Here is a 23,783-nt window from a genome sequence, read left to right as displayed (position 1 = left end):
TAAACTTATCCTCAGAAGCAGAGGTGACTCTTGGTCTTCCTTTCCTGGGGCGGTCCTCATGTGAGCCAGTTTCTTTGTAGCGCTTGATGGTTTTCGCCACTGCACTTGGGGACACTTTCAAAGTTTTCCCAATTTTTCGGCTGACTGACCTTCATTTCTTAAAGTAATGATGGCCACTCGTTCTTTAATTAGCTGCTTTTTTCTTGCCAGAATACAAATTCTAACAGTCTATTCAGTAGGACTATCAGCTGTGTATCCACCAGACTTCTGCTCAACACAACTGGTGGTCCCAACCCCATTTATAAGGCAAGAAATCCCACTTATTAAACCTGACAGGGCACACCTGTGAAGTGAAAACCAATCCTGGTGACTACCTCTTGAAGCTCAAGAGAATGCAAAGAGTGTGCAAAGCAGTCATCAAAGCAAAAGGTGGCTACTTTGAAGAACCTAGAATATAAGACATATTTTCAGTTGTTTCACACCTTTTTGTTAAGTATATAATTCCACATGTGTTAATTCATAGTTTTGCTGCCTTCAGTGTGAATGTACAATTTTCATAGTCATGAAAATACAGAAAAATCTTTAAATGAGGTGTGCCCAAACTTTTGGTCTGTACTGTATATGTTGTTAGTTGTTACAATTGCAATTCATTCCTTCATTTTTACATGATCTTATATGCATTTTGCAGCCAGATCCAAGTTTCCTATTTCTCCCTTGCACCAGTGTCTCTACCAGCAATATAGGCCGGATGGGAGCTCTTGGCATATTCAGTGTGCTGCGATATTCATTAGCTCAGCATAATTCTGAAACACTTTACTTATTGTTTCATATGCTTTCCACCTATAGCCTGTTTTCTCTGCCCGCTCCGACACTGTACATGCTTTGTACCCTCTTCACATAGTGGAAATCTGTGGACAACCACCTACCACTCCCCGCATCCATTATGTCCGAACCCCAGCAAAACACGGTTTGTGCCGACGGGGCCATTGCCGATAATAATGCAGACTGAGTCACAGTGTGCTCTATCATGCATTATCTTTGGTTGTACACGCCTATTGGAGGTGAGCAATTTGCTGAAATTTTTCTATGTGTTCTGTGTTTTTCAAGGATTAGCCAATTTTAGTGTATATGAATAACGGACAGACAGATACTGACATCACACAGCCTCTAATAACTTTTACCTAGTTTGATCTTACCTTGCCAAAGTACACCCAGTCAATCATTATTGATCCACCAAAGGTTAGCAGTCTGCAAAATATATAGAAGATTGGCATATGAAGCTCAGCCTCAACCCTGACCCTATCGCCCCACAAGGGCAGTCTACGGCTTGCCCTGTTGGATCTGCCCTATGTGACTCCCGAGTAAGAAGCAACAAAAACAATGGATTGACTATAAAATAAACTATCAACTGTTCTAGTATAATTATTGTATAGTGCAAGGAAGGGAAAAATAGTGGTGGTTTGGTTCAGCGCTGCCACGGGGAAAAAATGGTGTACAACTGTGGTAATTGTATACAAACTAAGCGTTGCTACGTGTTTCAGTGCCAAGAAACAGGAACACATGGGCTACTTGCACTGTGAACAAGTCTGGAGCAGCTTAGTATACATTTTTTGCAAAAAACGTATCAACCAAATACTCTGTTTTTTACATCTTTTTACTAGCACTTGCTGATTACTGTGACTTTTCTTCAACGGAGTGTTTTTGGTTTTACTGTGCTCTTTTGTGTCTTCAAGTTTCTTGGTGGTGTGTGAACATGTTCCTACAGACTTGTTCACTGTGCAAGTAGCCCATGTGTTCCTGTTTCCATAATTGTTCTCTTGTGTCTACAAGACTAGGGCGTTACCCACCACTTCTTGTGGGCTATCTGCACAAAAGCTGTTCCACTCAGCAGGTCCACATGGACTTTTCCTCTCTGAACCCTGTTCACACATGTAATATACAGATGATCAGGTTTTTAAATACATCAGATAGGGATTGCATACATCAGTTAGGACTGCTCTATATGGGTGTACCTTGACGTTTGGTGGAGCAGCTTAGTATACATTTTTTGCAAAAAACGTATCAACCAAATAGCCTGTTTTTTACATCTTTTTACTAGCACTTGCGAATTACTGTGATTTTTTTGAAACTCAGTGTTTTTGGTTTTATTATGATCTTTTGTGTCTTCGTGTTTCAGAGCCAGTCTGGCTCCTTCATCAGGAAGGTATCACCGGCCTGATGAAGGAGCCAGACCAGCTCTGAAATGTGTAGAAACGATTACAGTTTTTATACAATTACCCCAGTGGTACACCATTTTTTTCCCGTGGCAGCGCTGAACCAAACCACCACTATTTTTCCCTTCCTTGGATTTTTATCTGGATTTCAATGGAGTCCAGTGGGTGGAGCAGCAGCCACTAGGATTGACTACATTTTTCCCCAGTGTTCTGCCTGCTCTTGCACAACAGGCTCAGGTGAGAACCTCCAACACGGTGGTTCTTTTTTGTCTAGTATGATCTGCACAAGGTGCGCTTTCCTTTCATTATTGTATAGTGAAAAGTTACTTGTGTTCTGTAGCATCCCTGTATCTCAAAGTCACTGAGTGTCCGTTATCCTAGTGCTAGTGGACTGTGGTCCACAAGGCGGCTTTATTGATGCACTGTGCCCGTAATACTTACCCAACAGGCAAACACTGATGGATTATTAAGTCTAGTTTCTTCTGTTCCCTGGAGAAATGATATAAGAGCAATGGAACCCAGAGAATAAGTGCAGTTGGCCGGACTAGAAAAGCCAGAGCCACGAAGAACAAGTACTTTGTGCTATAAAATAAGAAGAGGACATTAATAGCATGCAAGCGACGTGGTAGAAAAGCACATTTCCAGCTGATGGTGTCTCACCTGTTCTTTGTATGTGAACCTTCCAGAGGGTAGTAATGCAGAGCCAGGGTGCCCAGTACCGTTTCCATTGTGTTTGTTAGGGTTCTTGAGGAGCAGAACCATGTAAACCAGGAGCATAGTTGACTGAAGTACTGGAACGACACGAGGGATAATGTTACCCAGCTTATTCTCCTTCATAGATCTGAACACACATCATCTGGCATCAGAATTCCTCTAGAGTATGCCGAGACTATCACAAAAATCACAGCATTACCACAATTTCAGCGTTTGCCTAGAGAAAAATACTTGCAACCAGAATTCAGGTCAACCCCGAGCATAACTGATATGGTGGACAAGTCGTAATAGATCTGACTGACTTATGATGGGGTAAAGCAGTAATGGTCCTATGTGTGAAGAGAACCTTATTACACCTCTTGGCACACAAGATGTATGTCCATGCAAGTGTCCGCAGGAGCTGACCCATCTCCACACATGAAAGATGTCGGCTGTGTTAAACAGTTGGAATCTGCCTGTAACAACTGAGACCAGAACTAGCCTTGATCACTGCTGTTAACCATTTAGATGCTGCTTTCAATCAGCGGCTTCCATTGCCCTTGCACTCTGCTACGATCACTGGATGCCTGCTGAAAACCACTACGGCTGCCATCTAGGTACTCACAGAAAACCATCATTCACACTATACACTGGAATCCTGTAGTTTTGCAGTACGTAGTAAAAGCAATCAAAGGAGCGCAGGTTCAGGTCCACTAAAGGGACTAAAATAACAAAAATGGTTATCTATATAAAAACAAAGTAAAGAATAGAATCACCTCCCCATTTTCAAATTAAACAAGAAATAAATACAATATATGGTAGCTGGTATTGCCTTGTCTGTAAAAGTCCAATATATGAAAATATAAAATTATGCCATAAAAGTAATAAGAAAAAAAAAAGATTAAAATCACCCGAATTGCTGTTTTCTCAGAACCAGCAGCTCTCTCTCAAAAAAAATAAATAAATAAAATTTGAGAAAAATATATCTGCACAAAAATATTATCAAGTAAAACATCAGCTCACCGAGAAAAAAAACAAACAACAAGGCTCTCCTTCAAAAATAAAAGCTATGGGTCTTAGAAAATGGTGATAACAATTTTACCCTCCACCCCACCCCCCCAAGTTTGGAGGTTTTTTAACCAATAAAAAAAAAGAAAAAACTTTTACAACATTGTTATCACATTGACCTAAAGAATCATACTACAAAAGTCATTTTTATTTTACCATACAACAAATGTCGTAAAAACAAAAGACAAAAAGAACAATGATGGAATTACGTTTATTTTCATCCTATCTGGAACTGTTTTTTTCTCACATGAAAGGTGTCATTCAAAACTACAACTCATTCTAGAAAAAAAAACAACAAGCCCTCACATTGCCTTGGAGACGAAAAAATAAATAGTTGTGGCTTTTGGAAAAAGGGGAGGAAAAACAAAAACACCAAAATAAAAAAAAAAATATGACTAGGCGCTTAAAGACGTTGTCCACTACTTGGACAACTTCGTCGTACCCCTCACTTGCCCTCCATAAAATAATAAAGCCTATACTCGCCTCCCATTCCGGCGCTGGTCCCGCGGTGTCTGCCCTCGCTCTACCCGGTGCTCCCGTGCGGTGATGTGACACATGATGCTGGCACCCAATCAGCGCTGGCGTCACTGTCTCCGCCTCCTGACGAATTGATTAGAAAGAGGTCAGATCAGCTGCAGCCCGGACGTCCTCATCATGTTCCATCTGTCCTAAGGTGGGGACAGTGACGCCGATGCTGATTGGACGCCAGCGTCATGTGTCACAACACCGCACGGGAGCCCTGGGGAAAGCAAGTGCCGACACCGCTGGAACGGAACCGGCACGGGAGGCGAGTACAGGCTTTATTATGTTACGGGGGCCAAACATTTGATCATGAAAGGGTTGCCCTAGTAATTGACAACCCCTATAAGAGGTTAATCACTACCGGCATTACATGAAGCAGCGGACAACTGGAACGCGGTAACTTACGGACACGTACCACCCATTTTGCCACATTCGTAGTTTCCATTTGTCTCATTACACTGTACAGTTTTACATCTGCGATGCTGGAGAATACAGCCTGTATCAGTCTGGGAAACCAGATCTGTAAAAAAAAAAGCACAACGTAGTGAGTCACGTATGTAAGTTATCAGCACCATCAAGACACAGCTCAGCAATGTCCGAATTCTGAGAAAGAGAAAATAATTTTTTTTTTTTTAAAGATTTTTTTTTACATTCTGTAAAGAAATATTGCCATGATGTTGAAACAGTGCTGATTCCCATCCTTCTACAGGGTTGCCTACAGTACATGTTTTTTCCTCAGGGGCTACACAAGTGTTTAAAGCGACACGACTGGAGCCCATCGATTGCTGTATTTCCCATTCACTTTAGTGGAGACTTCATGAAGGGGATTCGGTAGCCCCTCTTTTGCAAACAGCGGGAGTTTCAATTGTAAGTGTATGTTTACACTGCGACTTTTCACTATATCTTTTTAGGGTCTTCGTGTCTGAAAATGCTTGATAAAGAGGTTGCAAAACGCTCAAAAAAAAAATAAAAAAAAAATATAATGATATATACGGTAATAAAAAATTATTCCTTTTTAATGGTGTGGAAAACAACTTGCTGTTCGTATGTTCAGGCTTTTCAAAATGCCTGATGTTAATAAGGAGGCGGATGTAACTTCTTTAAAGTGGCTCCTAAAGAAAACAGCAAAAAGATAAAAATTGCAAAAAACGCTTTAAAAACTCTTTAGGAATGTGAAAACTCCCAAAGAAAGAGCCTTTCCTGAAGCAGTTTCCACTAGAAAACTATTATTTTTGACAGGAGAAAAAAAAAACAAAAAACACTTCAGTATAAACATGGCCTAAGAATTGTGCCAGTCAGTCCAGGTTTACCTCATGGTGGCACAACGTTCTTAGCCTGTGAAGCCTTCATGACACAACCAAGACCGAGTTACACATTACAGGGAATGTCTAGTTTTAAAAATGAATTTTAAAATCATTCTCAGAAACTTCTGATAGGTAACTGTGACAATTTAGAAGTCTTGATCAGTCCAAGTGCCGACCGATCAGGAAAACAGAGGGGCAGCACTGGGATGACTGTGGTGACCATTAAGACTTTTGGGGCTTTCTTACACTGCATGAGCAGAGCCCAGCCCAACAAAACTATGTACTTTATATTAATCTGTAGCCTACATGGACCGTCAGAAGGTTCTAGAAGTGGTAGGTACGCTAAAAAAAAAGTGTACAAAATTAACAATGGTGTCCCCATGTGCTGATATCAGCAATGATCTGCCCCACTTGCCGCTTGTGTTTGATACAGAAGAGCGTTTCCTATGTGGGTATATCACAGTTCTGTGTGTGAAGGGGGCTGGCTGGCTTATCACTGCTAATGAATAGACAGAAAAGAGGTCTGGCTTAGCTCCTGAAATCAGCAAGTCACGCCCACCCAGGAAACCTCCTGTGCTGATCACAAACTGGACGCCAGGTTACTGGGACCCCCGAGCCATGCAGAAATTGGAAGATCGCGAGGCCTTTGGTGTAGTTTGATTGAAGTTTATGAATCCTTTGGATGTCAGATTTACACACATTTAAAGATATTATTTGCATACTGATTTTTATATATCTCAAACTACTGTAAAATTAATGCAGGTGCATACAAACCATTTACACCTACAGATCTATGCGTGCTGCGACCTATACACAAGTCAGAGACTTCTGTCCATCAGGTAGCAGAGCGGATGGTAGCTGGAAGGGAAACCCACAACGTCTAGCAGAGCAGAGATCTCTGGTCACGAGACGGTGCAAGAACTCTGGTTTCTCTAACACTAGAGCAATCACGTTACGTCACATTAATGACAGTCTCCTGAAGGTGATGATCCAGAAGGCTGGCCGTTCTGATGACCCCGATCTTCCCTGCATTTATTAGAGAGCAGGGTTACACTTACCAGAAGGGAGACCTCATCTTTGCCGATCCAATATAAGACTTTATAGACAGCGGCAAACAGCAGGGGGTACGTGAACCCTCTCAGTCCTTCCGTCCACTCCCACGTTAAATAGCCATAATTACCATTGTTAAGTTAAATCTAGTAGGAATTTACACTTGGAAATATGTTCATGCTTTAGCTATAAGTCCGTGGATCACTCCATGCCACTGCTACATTACTACAGGAATGAGGTGTCTCCGTGGATCACTATGCCGCTGCTACATTAATACAGGAATGAGGTGTGTCCGTGGAACACTATGCCGCTGCCAGAGGATGAAACTAAAATTAAAAAAAATAAAAAATCTATAAAGCTGGCAAGGAAGATCTTGGCTACCACAAATGACAAGAGATAGGTGCGGACTACGCCAATCTAAAGTTTGTTTTTTGGTTCAGGGCGAATAAATGTAAAGCCATGTATAGAGTGCATTGGGAGACAGTTTTCTTACAAGTCAGTCCAAGATAAAAATAACACTACCTTGTAGACTTATGTAAGTGTATCATCTGAGAAATTATACTGCCATTTTACTAAAGGATATTGGAAAGTCATATTATGCGCCACTTCCAGGGACTGCCAGTATTCATCAGGGACAAAGCTGGTCCGCACCAAAAAGCAGTTAAGAACCCGAAACGCCACTGCGAACACGACAAAGTAGACATTTTCTCCAAAGATACCTGTGGGCATAAAACAAGAGATGCCAGTCACAACCCAATACACCCGATTGGTTATTAAAAAAAATGGATGTCTCCAATAAGAACAACGTTGTCGACTAAGCAGACAAAATGGTATACCGGCCCAAATAGCTGAGTGCACGCCGTACGTCGGGTGACTGAAGGTCTATGTGTAGCCAGGAGCTACCCTGACAGTGAGGAAACACCATACCACGGCTGGCAGCTCTCCTTAGTTATAATGGAAAAAGTACACTGCTCAAAAAAAAAGAAAGGGAACACTTAAACATCACAATGTAACTCCAAGTCAATCACACTTCTGTGAAATCGACCTGTCCAGTTATGAAGCAACACTGATTGTGAATTAATTTATCCTGCGGTTGTGCAAATGGAAGACAACAGGTAGAAATGACGCGCAATTAGCAATACAACCCCTATAAAGGAGTGGTGCTGCAGGGGTGACCACAGACCATTTCTCTGTTCTCATCCTATTTGGCTGTTTTGGTCACTTTTGCATTGTGTTATTGCTCTCAGAGGTACAATTGCATGAGGTGGTGTCTATTGTACAACCCACAGAAGTTGCTCAGGTAGTGCAGCTCATCCAGGATGGCACATCAATGCGAGCTGTGGTAAGAAGGGAAGCTGTGTCTGACTGGACAGTGTCCAGAGGGTGGAACAGATACTAGGAGACAGGCCAGTACACCAGGAGACGGCCGTAGGAGGGAAGCAATCCAGCAGCAGGACCGCTACCTGCGCCTTTGTGCAAGGAGGAACAGAAGGAGCCGCGCCAGAGCCCTGCATATTACCTCCAGAAGGCCACTAACATCAATGTGTCTGCTCAAACAGTCAGAAACAAACTCGATGAGGGTGGTATGAGGGCTTAACATCCACAAGTGAGGGCAATTGGCATTTGCCAGAGAACACCAGGCTTGGCTGATTCGACATTGGCACCCTGTGCTCTTCACGGATGAGAGCAGGTTCACACTGAGCACGTGACAGACATGACAGAGCCTGGAGACACTGTGGAGATCCTTCTGCTGCCTGCAACATCCTTCAGCATGACCGGTTTGGCAGTGGTCCAGTAGTGGTCTGAGGAGGTATTTCTTTGGAGGACCGCAAAGCCCTCCATGTGCTAGCCAGAGGTACCGGAAAGAGATCCTCGGACCTATTGTGAGACCATAAGCAGGTACACCAGGCCCTGGGCTCCATCAGGAGCATCCCCAGGCTTTGTGTGGAGGCCACACACACATATTGAGCATCATTTCCTTGTCTAGAGGCATTTCCACTGAAGTTGGATCAGCCTGTAATTTGATTTTGAGCATCATTCCAACTCCAGACCTTCGTGGAATATTAGTTGTGATTTACGTTGATCATTTTTATATTTTATTGTTCTCCACGCATTCGACTATGTAATGAATAAAGATTTACGACTGGAATATTTCGCTCAGTGATATCTACGATGTGGGATTTTAGTGTCCCCTTTATTTTTTGAGCAGTGTATACCGTAGGTCATTGTGAGGGAGGTTGAGCTGGTGAGCTGTGACATGGCCTACCGTGATTGGTGGATCCTGTGTTTTCAGCTGTGTATAGAGGCGTTAGCTGTCATTGTAATTCTGCCTCTGCTGATAAGGAACCTGCTGAAAACATTTCCTGAAAAGTCACTAAATAGGAGTTTTAAAAAAAACAAGTGGGCAGAGTGAAAATTCCAAGATTACCCGTTCACTTTTTTTTAAAGTAGATCTTGATATGAAAAAAAAGTTTTGATGTATTTTAAAGAATATATACCGGTATGTAACAAAAAACTGAACAATAGATAATTTTATGATAATTGATTCCCTTTAAATTCCACTATCAATTATAGGCAGCAGTATCTAAGTTGTGCGATCCTGCCCAGGTGTCTGTGTGGGTTCCCATTGCCCCCACTGTCATGTGATCACGGTTTGCCAATGGGCTGCCATGGTAGCAGGGTAAAGGCACCTGTCACTGCCATCTTGGTACTTCTGTGATACCCTGCCAGCGGTCTTCATAAGAGATGGTGATTATCCTATACACTGCAATATGGAACCAAGCGACTGCAGGTTTAAGTCCCTTATGGGGACTAAAAGCTAAATCGGGATATAGAATTTAGAAAAAAAAAAGTCATTAGTTAAATTTAATTAAAGAAAAACAAACACATGACATGCTTCTTCTGGAAAAGCCTGATCTATGAAAGTTACTTAACCCAAATTTCCATTTTTTTGTTAGCAGCAGCTGCCTTTAAAGATGCAATAAAAAAAGGTATAACATTTTTGCATTTACCCCAAAATAGCACCAATAAAAACGACAGCTCGCCACACAAGAAATATGTCGTCATGTAACAATATCAACGATGGAAGATGAAATAAAAGAGTGATTGCTCTTGGAAAACGGCAACACAAACCAAATTCATTATTTTATTTTTGTCACAGAGTTCTGAATTTTTTAAAGACATTAAAATTATAAGAAAAAATGACATGTTTAGTATCAATGTGATTAGGACTGACCTGGAAAATCGTGTGGCCAGGAATTACATAATTTTCAGCATTTTACTTCACTTGGATTATTTAGTACTTCGCATAGTAGCATAAAAGGGAACCAGTCAGCAGGATTGTGCTCAGTAACCTACACACAGTGTCAGGTCGGGCTGTTATACTGATTACAATGATACCTGGGTGATGAAATCCGTCCTGTGGTTGTTGTGTAATCTTTACTTTCAGCTTTGAGTTAATGATATGCTCGTGCTCCGGGGCGGCCTGTGGGGGGGGGGGGGGGTCTACATGTGGTGCTCTGCTTAGCTGTTCATACTGATGGCTTCTGACAGGTCACTGATCCCTCACTGACCTGCCCCCTAGTTTACATCATGAATATTATGTAGCAGCTAAAGGGAATCCGATAGAAATAAAAAATAGTTTTTTCCCTTTCAACGGTATGTGCCCATGTTGCTGTACTTTTGACGTTGTGTATTTATGCAGTGTCGCCCCCACAGCGGCCGGTTGTCACAGCACAGAGGATGGCACTTCAAGAAATCTCATGTCCACTGTGCGTCTATGTGCACCTGCGGAGACTGACATGCCGCCTGGGTTTACGAGTCGCAGCATGTCAATTTCTCTTGCGGAGACGCTGTGTTCAAAGTGCTGCTACTTCTTGATCGTGGGAACGTTCCCTAAATCAGATATCTCTAGTGATTGAGGACTTCAGACGTGGGCGGGACAGACCTGGGGACGGGGAGAGGGCAGGGAGGGACAGACCCCGGGGAGAGGGCAGGGAGGGACAGACCCCGGGGAGAGGGCAGGGAGGGACAGACCCCGGGGAGAGGGCAGGGAGGGACAGACCCCGGGGAGAGGGCAGTGCGGGACAGACCCCGGGGAGAGGGCAGTGCGGGACAGACTCGAGGACGGGGAGAGGGCAGTGCGGGACAGACTCGAGGACGGGGAGAGGGCAGTGCGGGACAGACTCGAGGACGGGGAGAGGGCAGTGCGGGACAGACTCGAGGACGGGGAGAGGGCAGTGCGGGACAGACTCGAGGACGGGGAGAGGGCAGTGCGGGACAGACTCGAGGACGGGGAGAGGGCAGTGCGGGACAGACTCGAGGACGGGGAGAGGGCAGTGCGGGACAGACTCGAGGACGGGGAGAGGGCAGTGCGGGACAGACTCGAGGACGGGGAGAGGGCAGTGCGGGACAGACTCGAGGACGGGGAGAGGGCAGTGCGGGACAGACTCGAGGACGGGGAGAGGGCAGTGCGGGACAGACTCGAGGACGGGGAGAGGGCAGTGCGGGACAGACTCGAGGACGGGGAGAGGGCAGTGCGGGACAGACTCGAGGACGGGGAGAGGGCAGTGCGGGACAGACTCGAGGACCGGGAGAGGGCAGTGCGGGACAGACTCGAGGACCGGGAGAGGGCAGTGCGGGACAGACTCGAGGACCGGGAGAGGGCAGTGCGGGACAGACTCGAGGACCGGGAGAGGGCAGTGCGGGACAGACTCGAGGACCGGGAGAGGGCAGTGCGGGACAGACTCGAGGACCGGGAGAGGGCAGTGCGGGACAGACTCGAGGACCGGGAGAGGGCAGTGCGGGACAGACTCGAGGACCGGGAGAGGGCAGTGCGGGACAGACTCGAGGACCGGGAGAGGGCAGTGCGGGACAGACTCGAGGACCGGGAGAGGGCAGTGCGGGACAGACTCGAGGACCGGGAGAGGGCAGGGCGGGACAGACTCGAGGACCGGGAGAGGGCAGTGCGGGACAGACTCGCGGACGGGGAGAGGGCAGTGCGGGACAGACTCGCGGACGGGGAGAGGGCAGTGCGGGACAGACTCGCGGACGGGGAGAGGGCAGTGCGGGACAGACTCGCGGACGGGGAGAGGGCAGTGCGGGACAGACCCAGGGGAGAGGGCAGTGCGGGACAGACCCAGGGGAGAGGGCAGTGCGGGACAGACCCCGGGGAGAGGGCAGTGCGGGACAGACTCGCGGACGGGGAGAGGGCAGTGCGGGACAGACCCCGGGGAGAGGGCAGTGCGGGACAGACCCCGGGGAGAGGGCAGTGCGGGACAGACCCCGGGGAGAGGGCAGTGCGGGACAGACTCGCGGACGGGGAGAGGGCAGTGCGGGACAGACCCCGGGGAGAGGGCAGTGCGGGACAGACCCCGGGGAGAGGGCAGTGCGGGACAGACCCCGGGGAGAGGGCAGTGCGGGACCGGACAGACCCCGGGGAGAGGGCAGTGCGGGACAGGACAGACCCGCGGCTGTGACTACATGGGTGCAGCTCTGCAGCCCTGCCATGGCGGGCACGTCCCTTCCACCCCCTGTACCTGCTCCCGCGTCCTCGCCGTCTTTACTGTACAGCTTGGATTTCCTCTTCCTGAGCGGCACGGTGCCCGCTGTGCCCGGTCTCCGGAGAGGCGGCAGTGCCCGGCTCCGGATCACCTCCATAGCCGCTCCCGCTGTTATCCTGCAGACCCCGCCCCGCTGTCACTTGCTGATATAGAGAACCAACCACGTTCGTCTGTAACGCTACACCTAAAGACATTGGTTACAGAGGCTCCAACAAAATGGCCTCCTTTCCAGCAGAGCACGGCAGACGGGCATGTTGTCGGCGCTCCTTGTGTAGCGTGCGGTCACCGGCAATATGGCTCCGGTGACAGTAGTGCTACATTACTGGAGTAAGTGAGAAAGACGAAGGTCACCGAGAACGGTCCGTGCAGGAGGCGGCTCTGCATACACGGGTCCTGTAGTGCTGGCTGTGGAGCATGTGACTGACAGCAGAGGTAGGAGCTGTGCTGGTAGCACTACAAGTCTCAGAATGGCTGATCAAGTGTAAGCAGGAGGTTGTGTGGTCAGTATGTGTAAGCCACAGTCCGGACCCTACAGTGGGGGAGGAAATGGAAACACTTCCACCTCTTCTGTGCTCTGCGGCCACTGCCATGGGCTTCCACATACTGGAGGGGGCGCTGTCATGTGGAAGAGGCCGAGACCTGGCCGTACAAGAGCCGTCAGCCCAATGCTTGAGGACAGCATTGGGGAATAAGAGGTTAATTGTGCTACTCAGCACATAGCAATGGGGGAAGAGACTGTGAGCCCCAATGGGGGCAGTGATGCTAAGTACTGCGGAATTAGTGGTGCTCCCTACAGGTGTTCTGTCACTAAATTAGACTATCATCAGAAAGTTCATTTATTTCAGTTCTTCAATACAAAAAGTGAAACTCCTATATAGAGTCATTACAATCAGAGTGAACTATTTTGTGTTTGTTTATTTCTGTTAATGTTGATGATTATGGCTTACAGCCAATGAAAACCCAAGAGTCATTATCTCAGTAAATTAGAATACTTTATAACACCAGCTTGAAAAAATGATTTTATAATCCGAAATGTTGGCCTACTGGAATGCATGTTCAGTAAATGCACTCAATACTTGGTCGGGGCTCCTTTTGCATCAATTAGTGCATCAATGCGGTGTGGCATGGAGGCGATCAGCCTGTGGCACTGCTGAGGTGTTATGGAAGCCCAGGTCGCATTGATAGCAGCCTTCAGCTCGTCTGTATTGTTGGGTCTGGTGTCTCTCATCTTCCTCTTGACAATACCTCATAGATTCTCTATGGGGTTAAGGTCAGGCGAGTTTGCTGGCCAATCAAGCCCAGTGATACTGTTGTTTTTAAACCAAGTATTGGTACTTGTTGACAGGTGTCGAGACCTGCTGGAGAATGAAATTTCCATCTCCAAAAAGCTTGTCAGCAGAGAGAAGCATAAAGTGCTCTAAAATTTCCTGGTAGATGGCTGCGCTGACTTTGGTCTTGATAAAACACAGTGGACCTACACCAGCAGATGACATGTCTCCCCAAACCATCACTGATTGTGGAAACTTCACATTATACTTCATGCAGTTTGGATTGTGGCTTCTCCATTCTTCCTCCAGACTCTGGGATCTTGATTTCCAAATGAAATACAAAATTTACTTTAATCTGAAAACACCACCTTGGACCACTGAGCAACAGTCCGGTTCTTTTTCTCCTTGGCCCAGGTAAGACACTTCTGGTGCTGTCTATTGGTCATGAGTGGCTTGACACAAGGAATGCGACACTTGTAGCCCATGTCCTGGATATGTCTGTATGTGGTGGCTCTTGAAGCAATGACTCCAGCAGCAGTCACCTCCTTGTGAATCTCCCCCAAATTTTTGAATGGCCTTTTCTTAACAATCCTTTCAAGGCTGCGGTTATCCCGGTTGCTTGTGCACCTTTTTCTACCACACTTTTTCCTTCCACTCAACTATCCATTAAGGCTACTTTCACATTTCCGTCGGTACGGGGCCGTCGCAAACCGTCGGCCCGACGGACGTTGTGCTAAATTTAGCACAACGTGGGCAGCGGATGCAGTTTTACAACGCATCCGCTGCCCATTGTGATGAGCGGGGAGGAGGGAGCGGAGTACCGGCACAGCCAGCTTCTTTAGCAATGACCTTTTGTGGCGTACCCTCCTTGTGGAGTGTGTCAATGACTGCCTTCTGGACATTTGACTGTAAGCCATAATCACCAACATGAACAGAAATAAACACTTGAAATAGATCACACTGATTGTAATGACTCTATATCATGAGTTTCACTTTTTGTATTGAAGAACTGAAATAAATTAACTTTTTGATGATATTCTAATTTAGTGAGAAGCACCTGTGAGTAAAATGAATGAATTAGGGTCACCATAATTTTAAAGGGGTTGTTTGCTTCTTAAATGCGGTATTCACCAGTGTAAAATAAAAACTGGTATTTCCTTCCTGCACCGGTCCCACATTATACGTCCCTGGTCTCCCAGGACATGCCTGAATTTGACTGCAGCTCTTAATAGCCGTCTACAAATATCTGAATGGAGGTCACAGTGTATAGGGATCATCATTATTCTCATTTGTACATGGAAACCTGAGAAGCATTGGAATGAAACTGAAAGGGAGAAGATACAGGTTAGATATTAGAAAAAAAAACTTTTTGACAGTGAGGGTGATCAATGAGTGGAACAGGCTGCTACGAAAGGTGGGGAGTTCTGCTTCAATGGAAGTCTTCAGAGGCTGGACAGACATCTGTCTGAGATGGTTTAGTGAATCCTTCTTTGAGCAGGGGGTTGGAAACGACCCTGGAGGTCCCTTCCAACTGTAACATTCTAGGATTCTATGAACAGCCCCTTTAAGAGGAAAATTACCTCTGCTTGCATCTTCATCCTTTTTATTAGCAGTTGGATAACAAGTGATATTGCACCAATGTCATTCCCCATAATGGCGGTCAGACACGTCCCAGTGTATCCCAATCTGATCTTATCAGTTCTATCCCACAAGGCAGCTTTGGCCACCGCACAGACAACAGAGCCAAAGATCACTGAATGCCACTGGTGCATCATAGTACGGTGACCGGGGACATATCGAAAGGTGCCACAACGGGGAGGTTGGAAAAAATCCAACTGGTACCAGCATGCTTGTCGCAGCATTTTGTGGATCACTGTGCAACCCCATTCACATTCCATATGCTGCGCAGTAGCAGCAGAACACAGTGATCTGTGGCCACCATGTTAACTGTGTACCGGCGAAAGTTGCTATAGAGCCACAGTCTTTATAGAACAGGTGGATGATACCTGCCGGCCGTGCTCAAGATCTCGCTAGTAGTGATCGATGGCAGCCATGTTGGCATCTTCTCCCTATCTGGAAATGGCCGTGAGGTGAGCAACCATAGTCCACAAGGATATTGTTGCCTCGAGTTGTAGTTTCATTAAGGGTGGACAGAAGGCCCATAATAGAAGTAATGTACACACAGCCATTGGTATAAACTAAAGGGAAGAGAAAGATCGTTTATCTAAGTCTACGCTCAGTTTATTTTCCTTGTAATTAATCGGCACCAAAATCCTCAGAAAAACACCTTGAAAACGTTTTCTATTAATTTCTATGGAAAGTCAACTCTCCTGTTCAGATGAGGAGTTTTTTGAGCTTTTTTTTTCTGAAGAGATTTTGAAAGCTGCCTGGGGGGAAAACTATGCAGGTTCTCTAAAGCAAAACGTGAAGGAAACCTCTCCAAACTAAGCACTGTCCAATCAAAAGCTTGGAATAAAAAACTCTTAAAGTGCTTCAGGAACAGATAAACTCCCCGAAAAAGGAGCATTTCGTGAAGCTGTTTCTGCTTGGGAATGTTGTGGTTCTGAACACCTCAATAAACTCCGCATGAGCCCAGCCTTAGACTCCTTTGACATTGCGTTCTTGCCCAGTTTCATTGGTCTGGTCGAGGCTTGTGTCCTAACTCCCCGCAAAACGGGATTTGGGCATATGTACCGACGGGGCTATAGACTATAATGGTGTCGACACTTACCGTGCGCTCTGTTGTGCGACATTTTCAGGCATATACACCTACTGGAGACACCCCGGTGTGGTAGACTACACCTCAGTGTCCATCTGCAATAGGTGTATACACCTGAAAATGATGCACGGCAGAGCGCACATTAATTATGTCAGCGCCATTATAGTCGGCACAGATGCCTGAATCCCATTTTGCATGAGGCCCCTTTCACATTGCATTCTTGCCCAAGGTCAGTGGTCTCTTCAGGGCTTGTGTCTGAACTCCCCACAAAACGGAATTCGGGTGTTTGAGCCATTGGGGGGGCCATAGATAATAATGGTGTCAACAGTGAATGTGTGCTTTGCCATGAAAAATTTTTAGGCATATACGCAGGGCCGTATTTAGAGTTTCTGCTGCCCTAGGCACTTTTAGTGCTGCCTCCCCCTTTGGTGAGTATGACACTATCGGCAGTGACTTTGGCAAGAATCGCTGATGTGAAAGTCGCCTTTTGCAGCAGATCCGGCAGTTTTTCTGCATCTGCCGTGTAACGGATCACTTACGGCAACACTGCGTTCGGCCTCATTCATTCCCTATGGGATTTGCGGCACTTGCCATGATCTGGCAAATGCGGTACCATACCACCCAACTTTTGAAGAAGGGAAGGAGGTATAAAGTTTGTGGCGCACGTAGTGCGCAGCGGCAAATTTTGGCCACGCCTCTGACCACACCCATTTCACAACTAGTCACACCCATATCCACGTCCCAACCACACCCATTTAGCACTGCTGATCACACTGCTTCATATACAATAATTATAAACAAAAAAATATGGCCACACAGTGCTACATACTGTATAATGGCCACACATGATGCTTTATACTGTATAATGGCCACACACAGTGCTCCATACTGTATAATGGCCACACATGAAGCTCAATACTGTATAATGGCCACACATGATGCTCCATAGTGTATAATGGCCACACATGATGCTCCATAATGTATAATGGCCACACAGTGCTCCATACTGTATAATGGCCACACATAGTAGTGCTCCATACTGTATAATGGCCACACACAGTTCTCCATACTGTATAATGATCCCACATGATGCTCAATACTGTATAATGGCCAAACATGATGCTCCATACTGTATAACGGCCACACATGATGCTCAATACTGTATAATGACCCCCGTCCTGTATGCATGGCTCATCTCCCTCCCATCCCATATACATGGCTCATACCCCCCTCCCGAATGTATGGCTCATATTCATCCCCCCCTCCCGAATGCATGGTTGGTCGGTCGGGAGGTGACCCAGGAAAAAAAAAAACAAACAACAAACCTTGCTCAGGTGCCGCCCCCTGCATTGTCCCCGCCCTAGGCACGTGCCCTCAAGTGCCTAGTGGCAAATACGGCCCTGCATATACGCCTGCAAACAGCCAGACGCAGTCTCCTACATTACAGTGTCCGCCTCCAGTAGGCATATGCACCCGAAAGTGAGGCACGGCAGAGCGTATGTTGGTTCTGTCGGCACCATTATTGTTTTCCTGGAGGGGGGGGGGGGTTCGGACGCAAGCCCCAATGGGACCACTGAAAATGAGCAAGAATGAAATGTGAGAGCACCTTTTAGGCTTCGCTCTGGCATCCACATGTTCAGTGTCCATACTGTCCTTGCACAGTACAACTATCAAACTATCTCTAACTTCTTCCTCTCCTTCATTCCTGACAGGGTACAGGGCGTGAAGTATTTTCCTTGGGATCAGAAATAAACATTTGCACACTGAGGATGAAGCGGGGTCTTCCGTTTGGCCAGATCTTTTTGGCGGTGTTGTTAGGATTTACTGGCGGCGTATACATCTACAAGCCCCTTATTCAGCAGCACATGTATGAGAGGAAATCGCCAGAATCGGACATTACTACCACCACCGATGCTGTGAAGAAAGAAAATGAATGAAACCTTAGCTGTGTTATCTCGCTGTATTTGCTCCAGTATATAATGGTGGCTGCTCTTCATGTGTTCTGACTTGTGATTATATATTCAGCACCGATCAATGTCATGAAATTTATATTAAAAAAACGGAAATTACATCTTGTATTAAATTTGTTCCATAACTTCAGTTTTTTTTGCTGCTCGACAACTTTTAGAAAATGTCCTATAATTTATGCCAGAAGTTGTTGTTGTTGTTAAGTACAGCATAGATCTACGCTAGCCCCATGGCGGACATAGATTTTACTTTCTGTGCCGTTTAGCTTCATTTTAAGGTTTCATTCACACATCCGTGGGTTGCGGTCCGAGCACAGACTGTTCGCAATGAGGCGGTCAAGTTTGGGGCAGTAGACCAGCGGATATTTCATGCTCGGGTCGTGAGACAGATGAATGGCCTAAGGCCACATTCACACAGTCAGTATTTGGTCAGTATTTTACCTCAGTATCTGTAAGCCAAAACCAGGAGTGGGACAATCAGATGAAAAGTGTAATAGAAACATGTCACCACTTCTGCATTTATCACCCACTCCTGGTTTTGGCTTACAAATACTGATGTAAAATACTGACCAAATCCTGATGCAATCCTGAACGTGGACACATACCCTAAAGGTACCGTCACATTAAGCGACGCTGCAGCGATATCGACAACGATGCCGATCGCTGCAGCGTCGCTGTGTGGTCGCTGGAGAGCAGTCACACAGACCGCTCTCCAGCGACCAACGATGCCGAAGTCCCCGGGTAACCAGGGTAAACATCGGGTTACTAAGCGCAGGGCCGCGCTTAGTAACCCGATGTTTACCCTGGTTACAAGTGTAAATGTAAAAAAACCCAAACACTACATACTTACATTGCCGTGTCTGTCGCATCCCTCGCCTTCAGCTTCCCTGCACTGTGTAAGCGCCGGCCCTAAGCACAGCGGTGACGTCACCGCTGTGCTTTGCTTTACGGCCGGCACTGACACAGTCAGTGCAGGAAGCTCTGAGCAGCAGCGCGGACGCCGGGGGACGTGACAGACATCAGAGGGTGAGTATGTAGTGTTTTTTTACTTTTACAATGGTAACCAGGGTAAATATCGGGTTACTAAGCGCAGGGCCGCGCTTAGTAACCCGATATTTACCCTGGTTACCATTGTAAAACATTGCTGGCATCGTTGCTTTTGCTGTCAAACACGACGATACACGGCGATCTGACGACCAAATAAAGTTCTGGACTTTCAGCAACGACCAGCGATATCACAGCAGGATCCTGATCGCTGCTGCGTGTGAAACACAATGATATCGCTATCCAGGACGCTGCAACGTCACGGATCGTTCTCGTTGCAAAGTGTGAAGGTACCTTTATTCCTTCTTTTGGGCTCTTTGTAGCTGATAATTGATCAGAACCCTGTGGTCATAAATCAGCTTCTAGGAGCTGAAAAAAAGGAAGTTAAGAGTTAGGCTATGTTCACACGGTGCGGTTTTTGCTGCGGATCCGCAGCGGAATTGCACTGCGGATCCGCAGCAGTTTTCCATGTAGGTTACAGTACAATGTAACCCAATGGAAAAAAGGACCCGCTGTGCCGACGATCCTTTTTTCCACAGGCAAATCCGCAGCGGTTTTGCCTGCAGAAAAAAGTAGCATGTCACTTCTTTCTGCAGATTCCGCAGCGGGTTTCCAGCAGCACCAATAGGAAACTGCATTTGGAAACCCGCAGTGGAATCCGCAGAAGAAAAAGGATCAAAAACCGCAGCTAAAATCAGCGCTGAATTTAGCTGCGGTTTTTCAAAACAGGACCTGAAAAAAAAAGGATGAAAAAAAGGATCGTGTGAACGTAGCCTTAGGCCGGGGGCTTGTGAGTGCAATGTGAGAAACTTGCACATCGATACTCGGGACCGGAGCGTTCAGCTGTATAGAATTACATGCAGCCGCACACTCCGGTCCTGAGTGCCGGCGGCTGTGCCGTGTATTGAGGCAAGAGACTCGCACGAGTTTCTCGCATCGCACTCGCAAGTGGGACCAAAAATACTCATTCAACCTATATAACAGCAAGTCACAAGCAACAGAGTGGTAAATAAGAAGCCGAGTTGTAATAAATCGTGTGTTGCTTGTGACTTGCATTGAAGTCTATGGGAAGTGAGTTACGTGCAGAAGAAAGTCCAGCACATCTGGAAACCTGACTGTGCCACTGTCACACCATAGGAGATCATTAGATCTAATGTTGCAATCAGTTACTGCAATTTCAGTATCGTGCACCATGTGTCAGTGTGGCTTTAGCCCAGTGATCGGCAATTAATTTTCCTGAAGGGGGCCACATGAGAGACAGTGTCTCTTGTGGAGGCTGAACCACTAGGCTGAAATTAATTATGCTCAATATTAATATTAACATATTGCAATTATTTGATATTAATTGTATCACTTAAAATTAAGCAAGATTAGATATGTTGACATCCCACTTACAGTGTATGAACACCACACACAGCCCCCCTATATAATGTATGAGCCCCCACATATCCTTCTATATACAGTATGAGCAACGACATAGCCTCCTGTATATAGTGTGAGCACCCACATAGCCACTCTATATACAGTATGAGCCCGCTATAAACAGTGTGAGCCCCACTTAGCTCCCTGTATACAGTGTGAGCCCCAAATAGCCACCTATACAGTATGAGCCTCCTATATACATCCCATATACAGTGGGGACAGAAAATATTCAGACCTCTTTAATTTTTTCACTTTGTAGACATTTTTGCACAGTAAGGGTAAGTTCACACAGGGCGTTTTTGCTGCATTGTTTAATGCTAATTTTCAGCTGCTTTTTACAGTACCAGCAAAGCCTATGAGATTTCAGAAATCTCATGCACACATTGTTTTTTTGTGTGATCAGTATTTTGTGCTTTGCTGCATTTTTTTGGGCATAGAGCATGTCACTTCTTTCAGTGTTTTTGCTGCATTTTTTCAGCGTTTTTCACCCATTGACTTGAATGGGTGTTGAAAAAATGCTGGTATCATTATTTGCTGCGTTTTTGCTGCTGAAAATTTAAGGACAATAGCATGGACAAAGAGAAAAAAAAACACACCAAGTACGTACCTAAACCAGCTTCTTTCCTTCCAAGAAGATCAGGTTGTGCTGCAGAAAAAAAGCAGCAAAAACGCCCTGTGTGAACTTACCCTTAATGAAAAAGAAAAACTGAGATATCACATAGTCATAAGTATTCAGACCCTTTGCTCAGACACTCATATTTAAGTCACATGCTGTCCATTTCCTTGTGTTCCTCCTTGAGATGATTTCTACTCCTTCATTGGAGTCCAGCTGTGTTTAATTAAACTGATAGGACTTGATTTGGAAAGGCACACACCTGTCTATATAAACCTCACGGCTCACAGTGCATGTCAGACCAAATGAAAATCATGAGGTCAAAGGAACTGGCCACGGAGCTCAGAGACATAATTGTGGCAAGGCACAGATCTAGCCAAGGTTACAAAAGAATCTCTGCAGTACTCGAGGTTCCTAAGAGCACAGTGGCCTCCATAATCCTTAAATGGAAGAAGTTTGGGACCACCAGAAGTCTTCCTAGCCCTGGCCGTCCAGCCAAACAGAGCAATCATGGGAAAAGAGCCTTGGTGAGAGAGGTAAAGAAGAACCCCAAGATAACTGTGGCTGAGCTCCAGAAATGCAGTAGGGAGATGGGAGAACGTTCCACAAAGTCAACTATCACTGCAGCCCTCCACCAGTCGGGCCTTTATAGCAGAGTGGCCCGGCGGTAGCCTCTCCTCAGTGCAAGACATATGAAAGCCCACATAGAGTTTGCTAAAAAACACATGAAGGACTCCCAGACTATGAGAAATAAGATTCTCTGGTCTGATGAGACGAAGATAGACCTTTTTTGGTGAAAATTCTAAGCGGTATGTGTGGAGAAACCCAGGCACTGCTCATCACCTGCCCAATACAATCCCAACAGTGAAACGTGGTCGCAGCATCATGCTATGGAGGTGTTTTCAGCTGCAGGGACACGATGACTGGTTGTCATTGAAGGAAACATGAATGCGGCCAAGTACAGAGATATCCTGGATGAAAACCTCTTCCAGAGTGCTCTGGACCTCAGACTTGGCCGAAGGTTCACCTTCCAACAAGACAATGACCCTAAGAACACAGCTAAAATAACAAAGGAGTGGCTTCAGAACAACTCTGTGATCATTCTTGACTGGCCCAGCCAGAGCCCTGACCTAAACCCAAATGAGCATCTCTGGAGAGACCTGAAAATGGCTGTCCACCAACGTTCACCATCCAAACTGACAGAACTGGAGAGGATCTGCAAGGAATAATGGCAGAGGATCCCCAAATGGTGGGGAAAAACTTGTTGCATCATTCTCAAGAAGACTCATGGCTGTACTAGCTCAAATGGGTGCTTCTACTCAATACTTATGATCATGTGATATTGCAGTTTTTCTTTTTTAATACATTTGCAAAAAATTCTACATTTCTGTTTTTTTTCAGTCAAGATGGGGTGCAGAGTGTACATTAATGAGAGATAATGAACTTTTTTGAGTTTACCAAATGGCTCCAATGAAACAACGAGTGAAAAATTTAAAGGGGTCTGAATACTTTCTGTACCCACTGTACATCTAATAAAAAAACACCACATACTCACCTCACGCTTGTTCCCCCGACACTCTGCTGCTGTCTCTGGTGCACCAACACTCTGGACAGCAGATGCAATGAAGTGACATCATCGCGCATACTGTCTCAGTCGCACACTCTGGTGGAAGAAAGAGCTGACGGATCCGTCCTCTACCAATGTATTCACTGCTATCTGCATACTGAGGATGCAGCGGTGGACAGACAGTGCTCCGGGCACGCCTGCATGAATGAAAGCCATTGGCTCCTGAGAGAAATAAAGTTTATTTTGTCCCTGTGCCGCACTTTCAGTACAAGGGGTGTGCACCTTCATAATGCAATTAACCTGCAGATTAACCCTACATCTGCAGGTAAATAGTTATCTGACCTGACAGTTTCCCCTTAAATTTCACATAGTGTTATTCTAGCCTCACAGCAGTTTGTATTCTGTAAATGTGATAAATATCTCGAGTGATCCACAAAAATCGATGAACATATATCACGTTAACTTCATAGCAAGTGGGTCTGTGTGCTCTCAAATGCCAGGGCTGAATTTGAGTCCCAGTCCGACCCTGAGACTGATGAAGATAGTACTTGGCTATTTCCAGTCCTATAGGCTGGGAGGGAGCCTTGGTCATGCATTCGCACTATGTGGACTTTGATACATTTATCATGTATTCTATGGAGAGTAAACCACAGACAAATTATGAAGAATTTATGTGAAACTGTTGGAAAAAAGTTATATATTGGCAACAATTTGATCCTAAAATATTTATGCATCATATCTGATTGACCAATAGATGGCAGTGCAGTGACAC

The 23,783-nt window shown here is 45.8% G+C and overlaps 1 protein-coding gene across 3 annotated transcripts in view; it reads right to left on the bottom strand.

Moving 5' to 3' along the window:
• PIGB (phosphatidylinositol glycan anchor biosynthesis class B) overlaps nucleotides 1–23,783 on the bottom strand; it is a 64,656-nt gene that overhangs the window by 17,232 nt on the left and 23,641 nt on the right. For 2 of the 3 annotated variants that reach the window (XM_077263777.1, XM_077263779.1), the window contains exons 1-7: nucleotides 12,388–12,655; nucleotides 7,435–7,569; nucleotides 6,859–6,977; nucleotides 4,912–5,016; nucleotides 2,874–3,004; nucleotides 2,655–2,795; nucleotides 1,197–1,248 (exon numbers count right to left, since the gene is read on the bottom strand). In XM_077263777.1, coding sequence (XP_077119892.1) covers nucleotides 1,197–1,248; nucleotides 2,655–2,795; nucleotides 2,874–3,004; nucleotides 4,912–5,016; nucleotides 6,859–6,977; nucleotides 7,435–7,569; nucleotides 12,388–12,508 — 804 coding nt within the window. In that variant the 5' untranslated portion in view covers nucleotides 12,509–12,655. Of the gene's footprint in view, nucleotides 1–1,196; nucleotides 1,249–2,654; nucleotides 2,796–2,873; nucleotides 3,005–4,911; nucleotides 5,017–6,858; nucleotides 6,978–7,434; nucleotides 7,570–12,387; nucleotides 12,656–23,783 lie in introns of those variants that run through there. The other variant, XM_077263780.1, reaches the window with a different exon arrangement.

The sequence above is a fragment of the Ranitomeya variabilis genome, chromosome 5 (genome assembly GCF_051348905.1).
Source record: "Ranitomeya variabilis isolate aRanVar5 chromosome 5, aRanVar5.hap1, whole genome shotgun sequence".
Lineage (NCBI taxonomy): Eukaryota > Metazoa > Chordata > Amphibia > Anura > Dendrobatidae > Ranitomeya > Ranitomeya variabilis.
Note: the sequence above shows the minus strand (reverse complement) of the source record. Positions and strands in the feature narration are given on the sequence as shown.